At 39.8% G+C, this 17,495-nt stretch overlaps 1 protein-coding gene across 1 annotated transcript in view; it reads right to left on the bottom strand.

Annotated features, from left to right (window-relative positions):
* The window catches only part of LRBA (LPS responsive beige-like anchor protein), a 237,704-nt gene that overhangs the window by 69,484 nt on the left and 150,725 nt on the right, over positions 1–17,495 (bottom strand). Inside the window, exons 40-44 of the mRNA XM_053460618.1 lie at positions 11,173–11,290; positions 8,092–8,194; positions 7,300–7,415; positions 6,863–6,975; positions 1,483–1,623 (exon numbers count right to left, since the gene is read on the bottom strand). Coding sequence (XP_053316593.1) covers positions 1,483–1,623; positions 6,863–6,975; positions 7,300–7,415; positions 8,092–8,194; positions 11,173–11,290 — 591 coding nt within the window. The remainder of the gene's footprint in view (positions 1–1,482; positions 1,624–6,862; positions 6,976–7,299; positions 7,416–8,091; positions 8,195–11,172; positions 11,291–17,495) is intronic.

Raw genomic sequence — 17,495 nt, 5'->3', positions numbered from 1 at the left:
TGTGGATTGGTATATGTGTGTGGATTGGTGTATATGTGTGGATTGGTATATGTGTGTGGATTGGTATGTGTGTGTGGATTGGTGTATATGTGTGGATTGGTGTATGTGTGTGGATCGGTGTATGTGTGTGGATCAGTATATATGTGTGGATCAGTATATATGTGTGGATCAGTATATATGTGTGGATCAGTATATATGTGTGGATTGGTATATGTGTGTGGATTGGTATATGTGTGTGGATTGGTATATGTGTGTGGATTGGTTAGTGTGTGAGAGTGATGGGTGTTATGCTGTACCATTTCCAATGTCTTTTTCATGATCTAATTATGCTCTAAAAGTACATCATAACTCCCATCACTCTATACTGTTCCATACAGTGGCAGAGCTGGGAGGCAGAGGCCTTGCACCCCCACCGCAGGACTCCTGAAAGGTAAGTGAACTTCAAAGAGGGAGAGGGTAGATAGTTAGGAGGGGGTAGTTGCGGCGGGCTTAAGGGGCTCTGTGTTAATGCGGCCAATATAGGCCCAGTCAGTCCGGTCCTGACTGGGCCTATTTTAAGGTGGGGGCCTGGAGCTGCAGCTCCATCAGCCCCTAAGTCAATCCTGCCCTGCCGCGGGCCCGGTCGTAGTTGCTGCTTGCTCCGGCAACAAGGTAAGTAGGGTGAGGGAGGGGGGTGCAGTGAAAAGGGGCAGAGGGGGGTTAGATTGTGAGAAAGGGGGAGAGGGGATAGATAGAGGCGGTACATATTGAGAAGTGGGGAAGGGGGTTACATAGTGAGAAGGGGCAGATAAGATGAAGAGAGGGGGTAGTGTGAATGCGTATGACAATTAATGAATTCATGTGAGGATGAATTGCTTGATTTGTGAGACTGCATTAATGAATGTGTTAATGATTTGTCTGAATGATTAAATGCAAAGATGGTACATGACGGGTGGGCTTTAACAATAAATAAATAAATAAATAAATATGGGCTGCTCAGGCTTAAATGCCCGGGCCTATTTTTTGTCCCAGTCCGGGCCTGCTGGTGTCTAATCAATAATTGATGCTGTTAACATGGTCGCTGTTTTTTGTGTAATAAGCCTAAATGTATCGCCCCTTTTCGTTAGCCAGTTTAACTGAAGTTTTTTTCCCTGTTATCCCCACTGTGCACATGTTACCAAATCTAACATTCCACTTTTGAATAAAAGAATCCCTTTGCAACTGGCCATGAAAAAAACCCATCTAAATAAAATATTTTGTGGAGCCCATGTACTGGTTTGCTTGGAGACGGCTTTTTATCCAGGTATCCCTTACATTTTTTATCACTGTCTCTTAAGGGCTTAAAAGGGTAGCTCCAACATTTGTTAATTTGACTACCACGGGCGTTTATTTGCAGAACATTAATGCACTGATTTTGGTAGCTTGCTTTCTGCCATACTACTAAATCCTAGTTTATGCTGCACATTATCTGTTTCACTACTGAAGTAAGCAACAATTACTCACCATTCTTAGAAGCCAGCTGAGGACAAAACCTGACGTTGAGTAGTGTGTGCCATAGTGGAACTTAGGAACTTGGTCATCTTCCCAGGATTCGTAGCGTTCAGCAAAGAAGGCAGCTCGCTTAGGATTCAGCGCCCCAACAGGCTGGAACGACAGGAGTACAATTGTTATTACTCAAAGGATTGCTTGCCATAACAATGATAATGAGACCATTATCTACAGAGACCACCAAGGTGACTAAAGCCTCTGAGTCAAGAGCACTGTATATGTGATGGAATACGGCATGCACTTTTTAGCGTAGGTCAAGGACATCTTTGTCAGTGCGACAAAGACGACAACTTCTCTGCTCAGGGCAGGGACCCATCTGTTACAATGCCCTCATGCCTTGGGCTTCCTAAAATGAAAGACATCCCTGATTGTTGCTAAAATGGCTGTCTACCACTCATGATCACAATTTGCTAGTACTGCAGGAACACATGGCCGGCGTATAGTGTTATACTTCAGCTACAAAATAGGGACCATCAGATCATTTAAACACAAGTGGCATAGGGAAATGTGAAAAAAGTGACTATTTTAAATGAAACACAGTACAGATACCAGAGTGTTTTGTACCAAGGCAGACAAATGTAATTTCTGACTTTAAAATTTTAACAGTGAACAATTTTTTAAGAAGAAAGTAGCTGGTTTAATGAGCTCACGTTATAATGGGACACGTTGGCGTTGGTTCAAGCCCAGCATCCATGTTTGTCCGACTCATCAAGAACAAAAGAATGGAGTGTGTTTGAAATAGAAAGATACGCAAGATGTAGAAGTAGGGTAGTCCGGGTGACAGTCTAATACTGATGTAACAGACAATAAGAATGCATTTTGGGTAAGGCAGTGCAGAGGGTTTGAATCAGTAGGTGTCTAAAGTAGTGTTTTTGTGAATTTAAGTCTGGAAGGAGTTCCATTGGATGGGAACAGCTGTGTAGAAAGAATGACAAGGGATTTTCTTCAAAATGGAGTTGTGCAGAGCTTTACAGGTGGAAAAGAAGAGTTTTATTTAGAATGCTAGAGGATACAGGCAATCCGTATAGGAAACAACATAGTAGGAAACTCTTCCAACATAGTAGGAAGAATATTGTATACAAAAAGAAAAGGGTATTTCGGTTAGGACTCACCGCTCATGGAGTGCCCCGATGTGGCAGGTGTGTTTTGGCCAATACTGTACTAAAAACTTGGGTTCTGTTTTGTGCATTTCAATTTCAGTGCTGGTTATTTTTCCTATGTGTATTAATTTGCTCATTGAGTAAAATAAGCAATGTACATGGAGCTGCAACTCTACTATGTGTTCTTTATAGGGCATCTGTATATTTCCATATCACACAAGGTTAAAAGGAAAAGAGAATTATTGCTCCATCTATGTCACCCAATAGCCTTATAACAAATCTCTATCTGTGTGTATTTTTCTTCAGCTGAGCACACAGTTCTAATCAATGGTTATAGAATTACATTCTTTGGATATGCCGCTAAAACCAATTAGGACCGATTCTGTTGCCTTTGCGAAATGGTACCATGGACAGATCGATGCTGCTGGAGAACGCGCTCTATTGATTCCTAAAGTAATTGTTACAGTTTGGGCTCTTACAGCGGCCAGAGGACTTTTTTTTTGTACACTCATTTGCAATTAATTGAATAAAAGAAAGGGGAAAAAATATGTTCAAAAAGGATTAAAAATAAAAGTAAAAATAAAAAAAACAAAAAGGTTTTCCGAGGTCTGACAATGACACACTATCAGCTTATTCTGAGAAGTTATATTGGGAATACACAGTTTGAATTATACATTACACGAACGTACTGATTTATTGGGGTAATAACAGGCAGCTCATTAAAAGATTCTGCTTTGCAGCAGTAGGAGAGCCGCATATTGTTTACTGCTATAAATTAATGGCCGGCGCGTATATTGCCGAAACCCTTGAACAATAGATCTCGAGTGACAGAGCGGTAGATCATAGCTTCCTCATAATAAAACAGAGACAACGTATCGGGCTAATACATTTTACTGGGTTGGCCTATATTTTTCTGACAACCGCTGTAAAAGATGAGACCATTCGACTATGTTTTAATATACTGTAAAGGCAGTTTACTAAGCTGCACCGTGCTACGTGGATACAAACCGCACTATAAATATTTTAGACTGCTTAATTAAACTTTTTTGTTTAATTAGAGACGTACAAAGCTGATGAGTAGAGGCTTGGGAAACAATTAATTGATACTTATGTATTAAGAGATTTCAATTAGCAGTTTATACTTATGCTGTAAACAGCTTAAAATGTTTAGACACATTAACCGCAGCGATACCTGACATAACGGGAGGAAAAACTGCGCGTACGGCAGCACCTTGGCAACATGTCTATTATAATCTCAGTTTTTAAAGCAAAAAAAGAAATAATAAAACAATCAAACAAAACAATAAAGAAAACCTGTGGTCACCGACTATGTATATATCTCAACTCAATTCATTATTAGGAGATATTTAAAACCATGCCTATACATAAAATATAATCGCTGTGCTTTTGCATAATATATATATATATCCCCGCTCAGACTGAAATCCACCAAGGCAGTAAGCAACGCATTTCATATGCACCATGCCATTGCGCCGAGGTTGGCCCATTTCATTTTTCTGGTGGTGTTCTGGGATAATTAAGGCACTATAGAAGCTCCATAGAGCGCTGTGTAGAGGAGCCAGCCCCACAAACACTACCAGTAAACACACAGGCCTGGACTGGCCAAAGGATACGCACTAAATGCTCCATTGGACCTATTCTTTAGTTTGAGATAAAGTGCACCGATTAATCCCCTTGAGGGCTTTATTTGTCCAGTCACGCTATGGAGTAAATTTTCTATATTATACTCATGTTTGCAATTGTGAGCGTAAACCTAAGCATTTATCAAATGAACCAAAACGAGACAGCAGTGCAAGACAAATCCAGCATGCGAACATCTCAGCCCCATACGGGTTTGATGCGCTCTATGGTGGTCTCCAGCAATACTGCACAAAAAAATTGGCTTTTTAGATTTACAGAATAAAATGAGTTCAAAGGCAGATCTGCTCTACGAATCTTGAAAACAATGCATGCCATCAAAAAGCAACATGCAGAGCAATTAAATTAACAAACCAGGCTTGCAAGAAATCAGATTATATAGAGAGTAAGCAGTTCTGGGCAGGCATTCTATTTTCTCATTAGGCCGGGGCTCTCACTATACCATTTCATAATACCAGACAAAACAAGATGGTCTATATTATTAAAATACAAAGAGAAGCCAAATAACTTGGTATTACACTGGAATGAAATAAATCACTTACGAAAAGACACTACCAGCTACAGTCACATATATGTTACAAATAAAAGCTTTGTTTCAGTATCTAAACATCATTACAGTTCCATGCATCTAAATAAATCCCATCATTAGATACCAGAGCTCTGGCACATCAGCCACCATCTACACACAATGCTCACAATTCTAAGAATCAACCAGCCATACCTGATTTCTAAACCTGAATTCCACACCGTACAACCAAAAATGTGCAAACTGTGACCGCAAAGACTTTAATTAGCCTCTGATTTGTCCAATGATGTCATAGCTATTGCTAAAATATATGATTTGATACAGTCTTATCTAGAACTAGATGTATGTATAGGATGTATGTACTAGTATATCTAAAACAAGAAGAACGTGGACTATCCTATGAAGCTACATAGTGATCCATGGAGAATATATGGTTCATAGAGCTACTACATCAAATAGCAAAGCTGAAAATGCCTTACAAGTAGCTGGCTTTTGGTTTGGGGAAAAAAGATGATTTAATAGTAGATACATCTTGTAAAAAAAAACTGCAATACAACTGACTTGCAATCCTTAGTAAGGGATACGTCTGCAGAACAAGATAACTACTTTATAGCAATATAGCTTACACTTCATATTGCACAACAAAACGTAGAACTTTACTACGAATCTGAAATCTGCACCATTTGAGAAGAAACACAGAGTGAAACAATATTGAAAAGGTTCTCCCCTGAGAATGTAATTGCTAGAAAGCACAGATCAAGTTATCAGGATAATGTAGTTACAGCACAAGTAGATCTTTGTCACAATGAATAAGCTACTGGATAAGGTTAAGTACCTGATAGCACAGTCACACAATTCTAATACTTTAATTGCACACGCCATACTCCACACGTTTCCTTTAGCTCCTCTCTACAGTCCAAGCAATCTGAGGATGGGCCCGTGATTCGGCGCACAGGACAACTCAAGGTTGAATGCTACAGCTCTCTAATGCCACAAGAGATTTGCATCAGGTTAAACTGGCGACCTTGACCCTGTGATGGACTTAAATGCCACAGACTGGAGATTTCAATTGGCAGCTTCTTTAGGGATCAAGCTTTTTTTTACCAGTATGTAAATCATCTGGTAACATAATGGCACTTTAATGCCCCTTCATACACACAGCATGTGTAGCCATGGTAGAACGCATATTATGTTGCCTGCTATATGAGTTGGTGGGACATGACCAATGTCTATGACCGATATTCGGCTTACTCTCTGTCAGGGGAAGCCAGAATGGTCCCACATGTATCGGTAAAAGCACAAAACTTCCGGTTGGAGCAGGTAAGACGGCTCAGGATCTGCAGCTTGTCCTATGCTTTTTCCATCACTCCTTGGACCAGCCACTTACCATGTATATCTGCAGAATTGTCCTCCTGGGTGCTAGGTAAAGTAACTATGTAAGTGTGTACCGATTATTTGTATCATACCAGCCTGTTAACCCTACCGGCTATACAGGCTTAAAAAAAAACCACAGTATTCCAACATTATTTACTAAAAAGGAGATTTTCTTTGCTTCTGCCTCTCATGTATCCATTTGTAAATTGTATTTTGTGCATTTCAGTGTTGATTGTCACCTGATCAGGCTCAGACCGTTATCGTTAGACAGAGGGAATAGATTAAACTAACTACACCTTCAGGAGCATCATTTTTCAACTTCTACAAACCCTGCAGATAATTATATGAGTATTTATTGCAGTAGAAATCCTCTCTTTTTAAGGGTGACAGCATTAATTACTCTTGCCAATTAGAACACGTCAATACGTTCTTGGACCGTAAAACTAATCAGGGTCCATCGTTAGGTCCCCCTGTCAAATCAGTGATGCTAATTGCATTCCGTTTCACTAGCTGACGTTAGGAAGGATGGGGTGACATACCGCATAACTTAATCTACGCATGGCTAGTTGGATATGCGGTGTATAACTACTTGAATCTCATGCTTCCTGTACAGATAATTCAACCAGAAAAAGGTAATTACCGATACAGAATATTTTCCAGACAGTAAGCCTCGTACCTTGGATAAATCCCTGAAGTTGCTGGGTAGGGTGAGGTCCAGCTCTTCTGATTCATAATTGGTGATAACCCAGGGAAATACCGGATATTGATTCAAGTCATTGTAAGAACGCCCTGTGGAAACAGATTTGCATATGTTCCAAAGTGATCACAACAAAACACAATCACGTAGTAGGCAATACGACGACATTTTCATATGGTCATATAAGTGACTAACCCAATTGGATTAAGGAAATCAGCATAGTCACTATTTAAATGATATGGAGGTAGCAGAGGTGGTGGAAGGTGGTTACTTTTCTCAGTCTGTACATACCTCTACCTATACAATTGTAATATTGAAACAGCAGGTAGCTGTCCTAATTAACAAAGCTCTGAAAACCAAGGTTTTAATTGTAACCTCACTGCATCCAATGATTTTCCAAGGAAAGATGCCCTTACCAGCAATTGTGTTCAGAAACATCAAGTATTCGAAGTTTGAAATTTCTCTGTGCTGCCAGCGCTGAGTCATATTTGAAGCTTTGAAGATCTGGCGGGCAGTAGCTAGCGAAATTCGCCTGCCAAAGAAACAACACCCCACAATAAGTAACAGTACAATCTTATAATGGTTCCACGATCGTCTAATACCGTATTATTGCTAATACAGTATAACATCTCCCTGATGGACAGATATAGGTGACCATGCTTTGAGACACATGGACATGTGATTATACTGTGCGCATATATACATATATATACATAATTATATTTAACAAAAATACAGCCAAGCAGTAGTTCTGGGTATGCCAAAGAGTGAACTAAAAGCACAGACCGCACAAGAAACTATATTTCTTTCTGGAAAAAAAACAATTTAATGGACACGTTGTGATCAATCTGTTATTAATGAATAATTAGATCTGTGAACATGTACAGGTACATAGAAGAAAGTGCCTTTCCTCAGGCCATTTTAATTCGGATTCAGATTGCTTTGCTGTAAATCATATTAGCGTGAATGCACACAGCGCAACTTTTAATGGCTGCTGGCCTGCACTACCCTTCATACATATTTATATAAGATACGCATAGAATATGTCCTATTTTACCCACAGCAATTAAAATCCCTTTTGTATTTTACATTCCTGTTTTACTTGCCTATTGCTGCAGCAAAATACTGCATGATAATAATATACGGACAGCATTAACATACAAACAGAACAATCTACAAGATGAAAAGTAAAACTTTAAAAGAAATACCTTGTCTGAGGCAGTCCAAAATTCGTGCCGATTCCAACTCTGGGAAGACAGTGAACAACCTTTTTCACGGTTGACTGGTCTGGGAAGTTGAACATAACCGCAACTGTGTAACAAACACAATAAAATAACTCAATACGTGCTGAAAAAGCACTTGAAACAGAAGTATATGCTAGCCACACTGGCAACAGGAAAAGCAACTTTTCGTTTTAATGGTAATAACTAGCTTTTTAGCTTTTATTTCCGTTCATACAGTTGGCAGGTAACACGTTGTCCACTAGTGACATGCACTATAGACCTTATAGCACAGCGTGTGTTGGTAAAGTACAACTTCAATGATGTCTGGCCAATTTTTTATCAACCGAAGCCTTTTGAGAAATACATGACACTAATGCCTTTCTAAAAATAAAATTAGAGGATCTGATCCACTTTTTTGGGACGCAAATGAGGATATTAAAAAAGACACTCGGTGAAGGCATACAGCTGGATCCTGGAGAGAGCACGAGTGTGTGTGCGCGTAAGTAAATTGTCAGCATGGCAGCTACACTTACTTTCCCAGGGACATTCACTAATTTTGCTTCATCCTTAACCTAATACTACAGGATGTATCACTAGGTTGCGGACTTCTGGAACAGAGTATTATGGACATTAAAGGAAAGAGTTAACATGCTGTTCTCATCAACTTTATGTGGACGGAGAGTCAGGCTCCGCTGATGATTTAATGTTGTATGTGGCCTGGATAGGAGTTCATATGTTTGCCTTGCAATGATTTCTAGTGGGTCTACACTGCATCAAAACATGCAGCAAGTTATTTTTTAATGTTGGCTAACCCTGACCATACCTGATTGAGCCACATACTTAGAAAATGAAAATAATCAGATCAACTGACTAGGTACCGCCTGGTAATTCAAATGGCAAGTTATCTATTAATGTAACACTTTCTAAAGCAGAATACTATTACAAGGACCAGCTCAACCAATTTTATTTGCTGGTAACATTTCATCTTTTCAGTATATCACACACATACAGTATATATATATATTGGAAATATACATTAAATATTCTTACAATGGCAGTGCTGGCCAATAAGCTATCCTATCGCGAACGGCAAAAACACGACGTACAATGATTTACTTTAACAAACCAATACGTATACAAAAGGAAACAGAAAGTTGGTAGAACTCCAAGTCAACCACTCCAAACAATCATAGTTTACATAATAAAATTGAATTATCCTTTCCTAGAACATACACATCAGATGTCATACATTCAAACATCTGCTCAAAGACAGGAAATATATACGTTTCAGTAACCTTGAAATATTTTTTACTTGACCAAATACAAACAATTTAACAAAAAGAAAATAAACAAAACAAAAAATAACAAAGATGGGTTCATTCACTAAAGCAGGAGTGTGCATGTTTTTTTTCTGCAGGGGGTGCTAAGCTGGCCCTGCACAATGCATAGCTCAATCAGTGTGGGAATTTTTGAGAAACCTCACCAATCTAAAAATGCATTATACAGGGCCTGCCAAGCTATTCTTGAAGCAGAAGCTTACCGCAGTTGTCTCTTTATAATGTAAAGTTAAGGCAGCGAGGTTAAATTACAACTCCTCTGCCAACTCCTCCTTTAGTAAAATAACCCAACAGTTTGGAGAGTATGGCAAATCAAGTTTTTATCAAGCATCCCAATATTGCACAAAGCGGAGATGATTAAATCTAACTCATGGGATTTCCAGATAACGTGCATCTCTCTGGGCTTTGAGATTGTGAAAGACCTTGGCGTATTTTACTCCAAAGACTGCAAGCGTTGGCCTTCAAACACACCAGATGCCACTCTCCAGCAGCTTTATTCTAAGTCAAAGTCCTTAACGTCAGGATAAGCTTGTGGCTGAATGGGTATCATAGGCACTGTAACCCCCCTACAATTGGAGAGCTACTTGGACGCCTCCATATTAGAAAACAAAGCAATAATTCTACCCAGTCATCAAAGCATTTTGTGATCAGGCATGATCAGGCATGGGGAAGAAAAATCCAGGCTGGGAATATGTATTAAATGGGAAAACACTGGGGACGACTGACATGGAAAAGGACTTAGGAGTCTTGGTTAACAGTAAATTTACCTGTAGCGACCAGTGTCAGGCAGCTGCTGCTAAGGCAAATAAAATCATGGGGTGCATCAAAAGGGGCATGGATGCCCATGACAAGGAAATAATTCTACCATTGTACAAGTCACTAGTCAGACCACACATGGAATACTGTGTACAGTACTGGGCACCAGTGTACAAGAAAGATATAGTGGAGCTGGAGAGGGTTCAAAGACGGGCAACCAGAGTAATAAGGGGAATGGAAGGACTGCAGTACCCAGAAAGATTATCAGAATTAGGGTTATTTAGTTTGGAGAAAAGACGGCTTAGGGGGGACTTAATAACTATGTATAAATATATAAGGGGGCAGTACAGAGATCACTCCCAGGACCTATTTATACCCAGGACTGTATCTATAACAAGGGGACATCCTCTACGGCTGGAGGAAAGAAGGTTTCTACACCAGCACAGACGGGGGTTCTTTACAGTAAGAGCGGTGAGACTATGGAACTCTCTGCCAGAGGAAGTGGTAATGGTAAACTCAATAAAAGAGTTTAAAAGGAGCCTGGACGTGTTTCTTGAAAGCAATAATATCACAAGTTATGGATAGTAAATTAATAGGGACAGAACGTTGATCCAGGGATTTATTCTGATTGCCATATTTGGAGTCGGGAAGGAATTTTCCCCCTGGTATGGGGCAATTGGCATCTGCTTCATAAGGGTTTTTTGCCTTCCTCTGGATCAACACGGTAGGGACACAATATGTATATAGGTTGAACTTGATGGACTTTGGTCTTTTTTCAACCTTATGAACTATGTTAATCTCAAAACCTGGTTACAATAAACAATAAACTATGTTAATGACTGCACCTCCCGATATATATACATCCATCACACATAAGTACAAAAAAAGTTACAATAGCCAATTTACAAGAATTACTTTAAAGCCTGCTTATAAGAAAGACTGGGATCTTCCCATATGACAGATTAATATTTACCCCTGTTTGCCATGAATATCTCCAGCGCTGTGTTTTGCAGAAGGTAACGACGAGAGAAAATTGCACGTATTTCTGTGAAGAGCCATTTTCCATGCAGGCCCTCCGTGTATGCAAGAATCTAGGGAGGGAAAAAAAAAATGTATGTTAATCTTTGGGGGCTTCCACAATACCGCCAAACAGTAGTGTGTTCATTGGCCTTTGTAGAGATGGGACGTTACAGTGATTTACACATAGCTTTCAAGCGGTTGTTGGCAATGCATTGTGGGTCACACATGTATAATACCGGTAATATTGTACATTACCGACAAAGCATGGAAGAGCTAGGTAGAAAAAAAACAAAAAAGTATCAAAAGGAAATCACACCATTAAACTGTATGCCTGACTAAGGAATAAGAAGAACTCACATTAGATAGATATTCCATTAAAAATCAGCCGTATCAAAAACAAGGAAATGTATATCTATATCTCTATATCTCCACATTACAGCAACAGATCCAATTGTGATCTTATTTTAAGGAAGTTACCAAAACCCGGTGGGATTTACTTTTCAGCATTATAAATCACTGCATACGTCCATAAATCATTTGCAAGTCATTTGGGAAAACATTACAGTTCTCAGGGACATCAAGTACCTGAAAATAGTTGCATTTTACAAGAGTGAAAAAAAAGAAGAAGAAGTGCTAAAGCGAGACTTATTCCATCCTGCAATGTTATCATCCACAAGCCCAGCTCTGCTTCAGTCTCTGGAGCTCAATTAAACTTGGATTAGGTGGAACACTGTCTTGTGTGGGACTTTGCTTCATCCACTGACAGCACCACCGACAGAGGTCTAGCCCTCCGATGAACCAGTTGCCATGGAAACTATATTTTACCTTTGCTCTTTTTTGCTGCAGCTTTTTGCTTATAGGCACACCAGAACATATAAAGCCCATGACATGCAGCTTCCAGATCAAAAAGCATAAACGCTTCCATGGTACTGTTTTTCTATCCTATCTTTGTTCTGATCAATTTAAATAAACATGTATTTTAGGTGAGTAATTTTATATGCATTTTAGAACGGTTATAGTAGCATTTTAAACTAGTTTGCAGGTGTGTATTTGCTTGTGTTTTTCTGTGCATTCATGTTCTTAGTTTTAGTGCTTGTCAGAGAAACAACCATGTATTATGTGAGGAAACCTATCTTTAAAGTTCATGGTGATATCAAATATCTTCTTGTGGTCCACTTGCAGACTGCCAAGCAGACAGATATAATTCAGGCTATAATGTGTTGGTGAGGACACCCTTTCCTAGTAAGACAAATGGCAGTGTTTCCCAAAGGCTTATTATTTAACATTCTAGTATGAACTGCACTTTCCAAACTAGTCCTGGAAGCCATCTTGGAACTATAACGGGCAGAGATTTACAACAGCATATGTCTAACATTGCAGGTGTCTACGTTGGGCGGTGGGGACATCCACTCTCGGCTGCAGAGTTTTGTGAGGTGACCTCAAATCCTGCAACAATATGAGCGTTCCAAAGTTTCTGTTTTCATGGTTTGCTAGGCCTAGTCAATTTAGTGTCACCTTCCATAAGGGACAGTGAACCTTAACCAAAATGTCTGGTTTTAATAGCCAGGACATTTTATAATCAGCTGCATGCCAAAGGTAATTCCTTACTTTACATCTCAAAGTGCAAATCAAGCTACACTCCATTTTCCTACTTAATGCATCTTCTGACATGTATTCTATTCATTGGGAAGTTACAATATAGTAGAAGACTCCAGCTTATAGAAGCATTATAAAAAGGTCCAACTCCAGTGAGAGTATTCCTCAAACTGGTGCAGTATAATATACACTTAAACAAGTAAGATACAATTAAAATTCCAGGGCCATCTCAATCTATTTGCAGGAGAAGCTCACCAGGACTGGCCCTTCATTTAGAATGTATTGTGAAGCGAGGGTGTGAATACCACTCTGATTCCATTAGCAGGTTGCCAGGAACTCCACTATTATATTTAAAAACCTGGCAGATGCCAATACATCTCACTGTCTTTCCCCTACCTACATTTATGCTAGTCTCCAAATAAAAGCCCCTTTGCACTCCAGCTCATTTGCACACAAGGATATGCTGCAGGATGTGCACCTCTCCAAGAAGGCGCTACATTATTTATAGAGCTTCAGCAGATTTTCTTGCGTGGCTCCAATAGGGGGACAATAAAAAAAAACATGAAAATTGACACTATACAGTTTTACAATAAGATTAACAAACGTTAAGACATTTGTAACGTAGCTGCCTATGCCAAGCCATGTGAGATATTCTAGTATAGTAAACATACAGGACAGAGCTCTGGATGCTGTCTCTTGGAACCCAGGAGCTTGCATCCTTTTCCAGCCCTCTATTTTTTTAGCTGAAACTCATGGTAGGACCTCCTTTCTATAAGCATTATTCAACATCTACCTTCAGTTTTTTTCTGTTATACTACATTAACTGCATAAATTGTTAAATATATGAAAACATTGACATTTTAAAGAAATGTAAATGTCTAAGGTGAGTATGACTACTGTAATTATATGACCGTATTTACTATTTAGTGTAACTCCCCTTTATCACGTATGCCAAGTATATTATTAGTGCTTAATAAAAATATAAATATATATACACAAAAATCTGAGCTGGATACAAGGCACATACTCCCTACTTTCATTTTAAACTTTGTCCTTTAGTTTAACAAGATATTCCACACCTAGAACCTCAATTATTAAAAATAAAATTCTGTTCCAAATTAGGCTGGAAAAACACAAGTCATCCATTAACCTCATTTTGCCTGCATAAATATATCTAACGCAGAAATTGAATAAATGAATGCCATGACCTCTGTATCAAACTAGTGCAAATTACTTAAGAATTGAGTGTGGAGCAAGAGACACTCAGAAGCTTAAAACATGTAATGTTTTCTCTTCCGATTACTGCAGGAGATGATAAAGCCGCAGCAAATGATGTATCAGCTCATTTTATCCTATCGCTTTGGGGCTGGGTGACAATGAAGTTCATATTTCAATAGATCCCATTGAAGACCGGGGAAAATTACTTGACACCGTGACCTGAAATTTCACAAGAGGACAGACATTCGTCTTCTGCAAGCCAATGCAATTTTTCAGATGTCAACCTTTAGTCTGGCTTTAAAAATTAATTTCATTTATATTAAGCAATGATATTGATATTTTCCTAGAATGCCATCCGATACATGAAGTAGCGGATGGCAAATTGATGTTGCCTTCAATGAGTAAAACTATTTCTTTTGAAAGCTTATAAAGCAGACAGATTTACAGCAAGTGAAATTCCCATTTCATTGCGTAATATTTGTGCTGAAGAGACGCACCTCGGAGACCCAAGCTTGTAAATAATTCAGGCAGTCTATCGCAACAATGTACTGTTTTATTACAAATCTGGATAATTCAGAGTGTATCTAGAGCAAAAAATAAACTGCTAATAAAATAAGAACAAAAAACTGTATGCAATAACACTGCAGAATTCTAATAAGGCAGGGGCGTCCAACATGCGGCCCGCGGGCCAAATGTGGCCCGCGAGACCTCGAGGTGCGGCCCGCGTAAGATCGGCAGCCAGGGCAACCGATCTTACGCGAGCCGCACCTCAAGCCCTGCTACTTACTTGTGGGAGGGTCTTCTGGACTGCACACAGAGGAAGCGGAGTTCACGTGACATCCTACTTCCTCTGTGCTTTAGCAGAGAAGGCAGAGGGAGGCCGCGCCCCCTGCTGAAGTCTGTAAGCGGCATCGAGGAGCTGCCTTGCAGGTAAGGAGGTGGGGAGGGTGTTTGAATGAGTGTGTGTGATTGAGGGAATGAATCTGTGAATGAATGATTATATGAATAAATGAGTGTGTGTGTGTGTGTGTGTGATAGCATGGATGTGTAAGTGCTGGAACCTAGGCATGATGGGACTGTGATTGCTGTTAGCAATCACACTCCTATCATGCCAAGTCAGCCAGTACATGCTGAAACCTGGCCAGCTGCCCCCCTTGTGTATTGATGCTGCCAGCACTTACAGCCACCCTGTACCAGCATGTACTGGCTGACTTGGCATGATAGGAGTGTGATTGCTAACAGCAATCACAGTCCCATAATGCCTAGGTTCCAGTATTTACTGGATGGATGTGTAAGTGCTGGAACTTAGGCATGATGGGACTGTGACTACTGTTAGCAATCACACTCCTATCATGCCAAGTCAGCCAGTACATGCTGAAACCTAGCTAGCTGCCCCCCTTGTGTAGTGATGCTGCCAGCAGTATGGGGTCTGCACATCACTTACAGCCACCCTGTACCAGCATGTACTGGCTGACTTGGCATGATAGGAGTGTGATTGCTAACAGCAATCACAGCGAGCACAGTCCCATCATGCCTAGGTACCAGCATTTACTGGTTGCCTGGGTTGCCAGCATTTACTGGTTGCCAAGTCATATTGCTAATTTTGTCCAATTGTGTGTTACCTACTTTTATTAAAAATGTGAGTTTTTATTAATATTTTTAAAGGTGGGGGTCATTTTCGGTTTTGGCTAAGTGAACCCTGAATGTTTTGGTCCAGAATTTTCATTTTAGTTCATCCCTAGAATAAATCTAGGGAATCCTGAATTTGTAGTCGCAAAACTTTCTAGGCCCAGAAATCAGTGAGAGGAAGAGTAAAGGTTTTGTGTTATTTACTTTATTTTAATCTGCATATTTTATTAAAGGCCGTATTTTTTGTCACAGTGAAAAATGAGTGCGGCCCGCGCACGTATACAATTCTGATGAAGTGGCCCACTGCAGAAAAAACTTGGACACCCCTGTAATAAGGAGTAGGTGGCAGAATAGTCTTTTGGCGAATCGGTAATGGTTTGAGTGAAGTTCTTCTACACTAAACTCATCCAGCCATGTCTTTATTGGCCCCTCTTTGGGCACTGAGGCACAGTCAAGCTGGAACACAAAATGTTCTTCCCCAAACTGTTCCCACAAAGCTGGAAGCATAGTACTGTCCAAAAGCTCTTGGTATGCTGAAGCATTAAGATTTTCCTTCGCTGGAAAACCTTGATTTTCATAATTAAGTGATTTGTCCAAATCCTTTTGTCCAGGTGGTGGTGCACAAAGCAAGGTCCATAAAGACACGGTCGGATGAGTCTGGTGTGGAAGAACTTGACTGTCAACCCCATTGAACACCTTTGGAACGAACTAGAACAGAGATCATGAGCCAGGCCTGACCTCACAAACTCTCCACTGGATGAACGGCAAAAATTCCCACAGAGACACTCCAAAATCTTGCAGAAGGCCTTCACAGATGACTACGTGTTAGCCTCTATGTATTTAGAATGTAATCTCAAAAGTCCCTGTTGGTGTAACGGACATGTGTCCCAATACTTTTGTCCATGCATACACACAGCCAAGTTCATACCAACGCCATATTTTACAATTTGCATGGACACATCTTGTGATAGGACTACCATTTTCAAAGCAAGGTTAATAAAGCTAATAATGTACCATCGGCATTCCTTCAAGTGATCTCTGACCAAATACACTTAATATTGGTTTTCTGTCTCCTCTCCAGTATATTCATAAATAAAAATTGACAGCTAACTTGTCTACCACACTGAAAAAAAAAAAAAAATCAATAAAAATGGAAACATCCCATAAATACTTCTGCTATAGTCTTCACCTTATTCGTGACATTTTTGTGATAAAACGAACATACCACAGCCATTAGCAGATGCTTAATGACGCTGCTGAAGGAGAACTGTAAAAAGCAGTATATATGTCTGCGTACTGTATCTTATTACACAGATGTAAAACAAACAATGTATTTATCTCTTTTTTGTTACAAGTACATGAATTGTGTGTCTAAAATATTCTTTACATTAATCTACATCTCAGACGTAAACCTTTGACACCCCCATGCAACAAGCAATTCTGGTGCAAAGTCATGCAATCACCATCGCATATGTTCTGAAACAGATTAATAGGAAGCCAGAGGACCGTCACAGTGCTATTTCCATGTACATTGCATACTGGAGCTTATTTTGTATGGACTTCAGTGAATTGTACTGCATGTGAATTGGTGCAGGCACCCTTTAGTTACTGGAATTAGAAAGAGAGTCTTCTTTCCTATTTAACTACTCTTCCACCTGCCTCTACTAAACACAGACGCATGGGTAAGACGCAGTGCCATTAACTTCAAAATGGAACCCTTTCTATGGTGCACATGCTTTCAGTCAGTAGTTGTGGACGCATATCGCACGTTGCTGCGTGTATTACAAATCTACTGTTTAATTGTTACCAGGCACCCTACTAAGGAACGTGATG

Source organism: Spea bombifrons, chromosome 1 (genome assembly GCF_027358695.1).
Source record: "Spea bombifrons isolate aSpeBom1 chromosome 1, aSpeBom1.2.pri, whole genome shotgun sequence".
Taxonomy (NCBI): domain Eukaryota; kingdom Metazoa; phylum Chordata; class Amphibia; order Anura; family Pelobatidae; genus Spea; species Spea bombifrons.
Note: the sequence above shows the minus strand (reverse complement) of the source record. Positions and strands in the feature narration are given on the sequence as shown.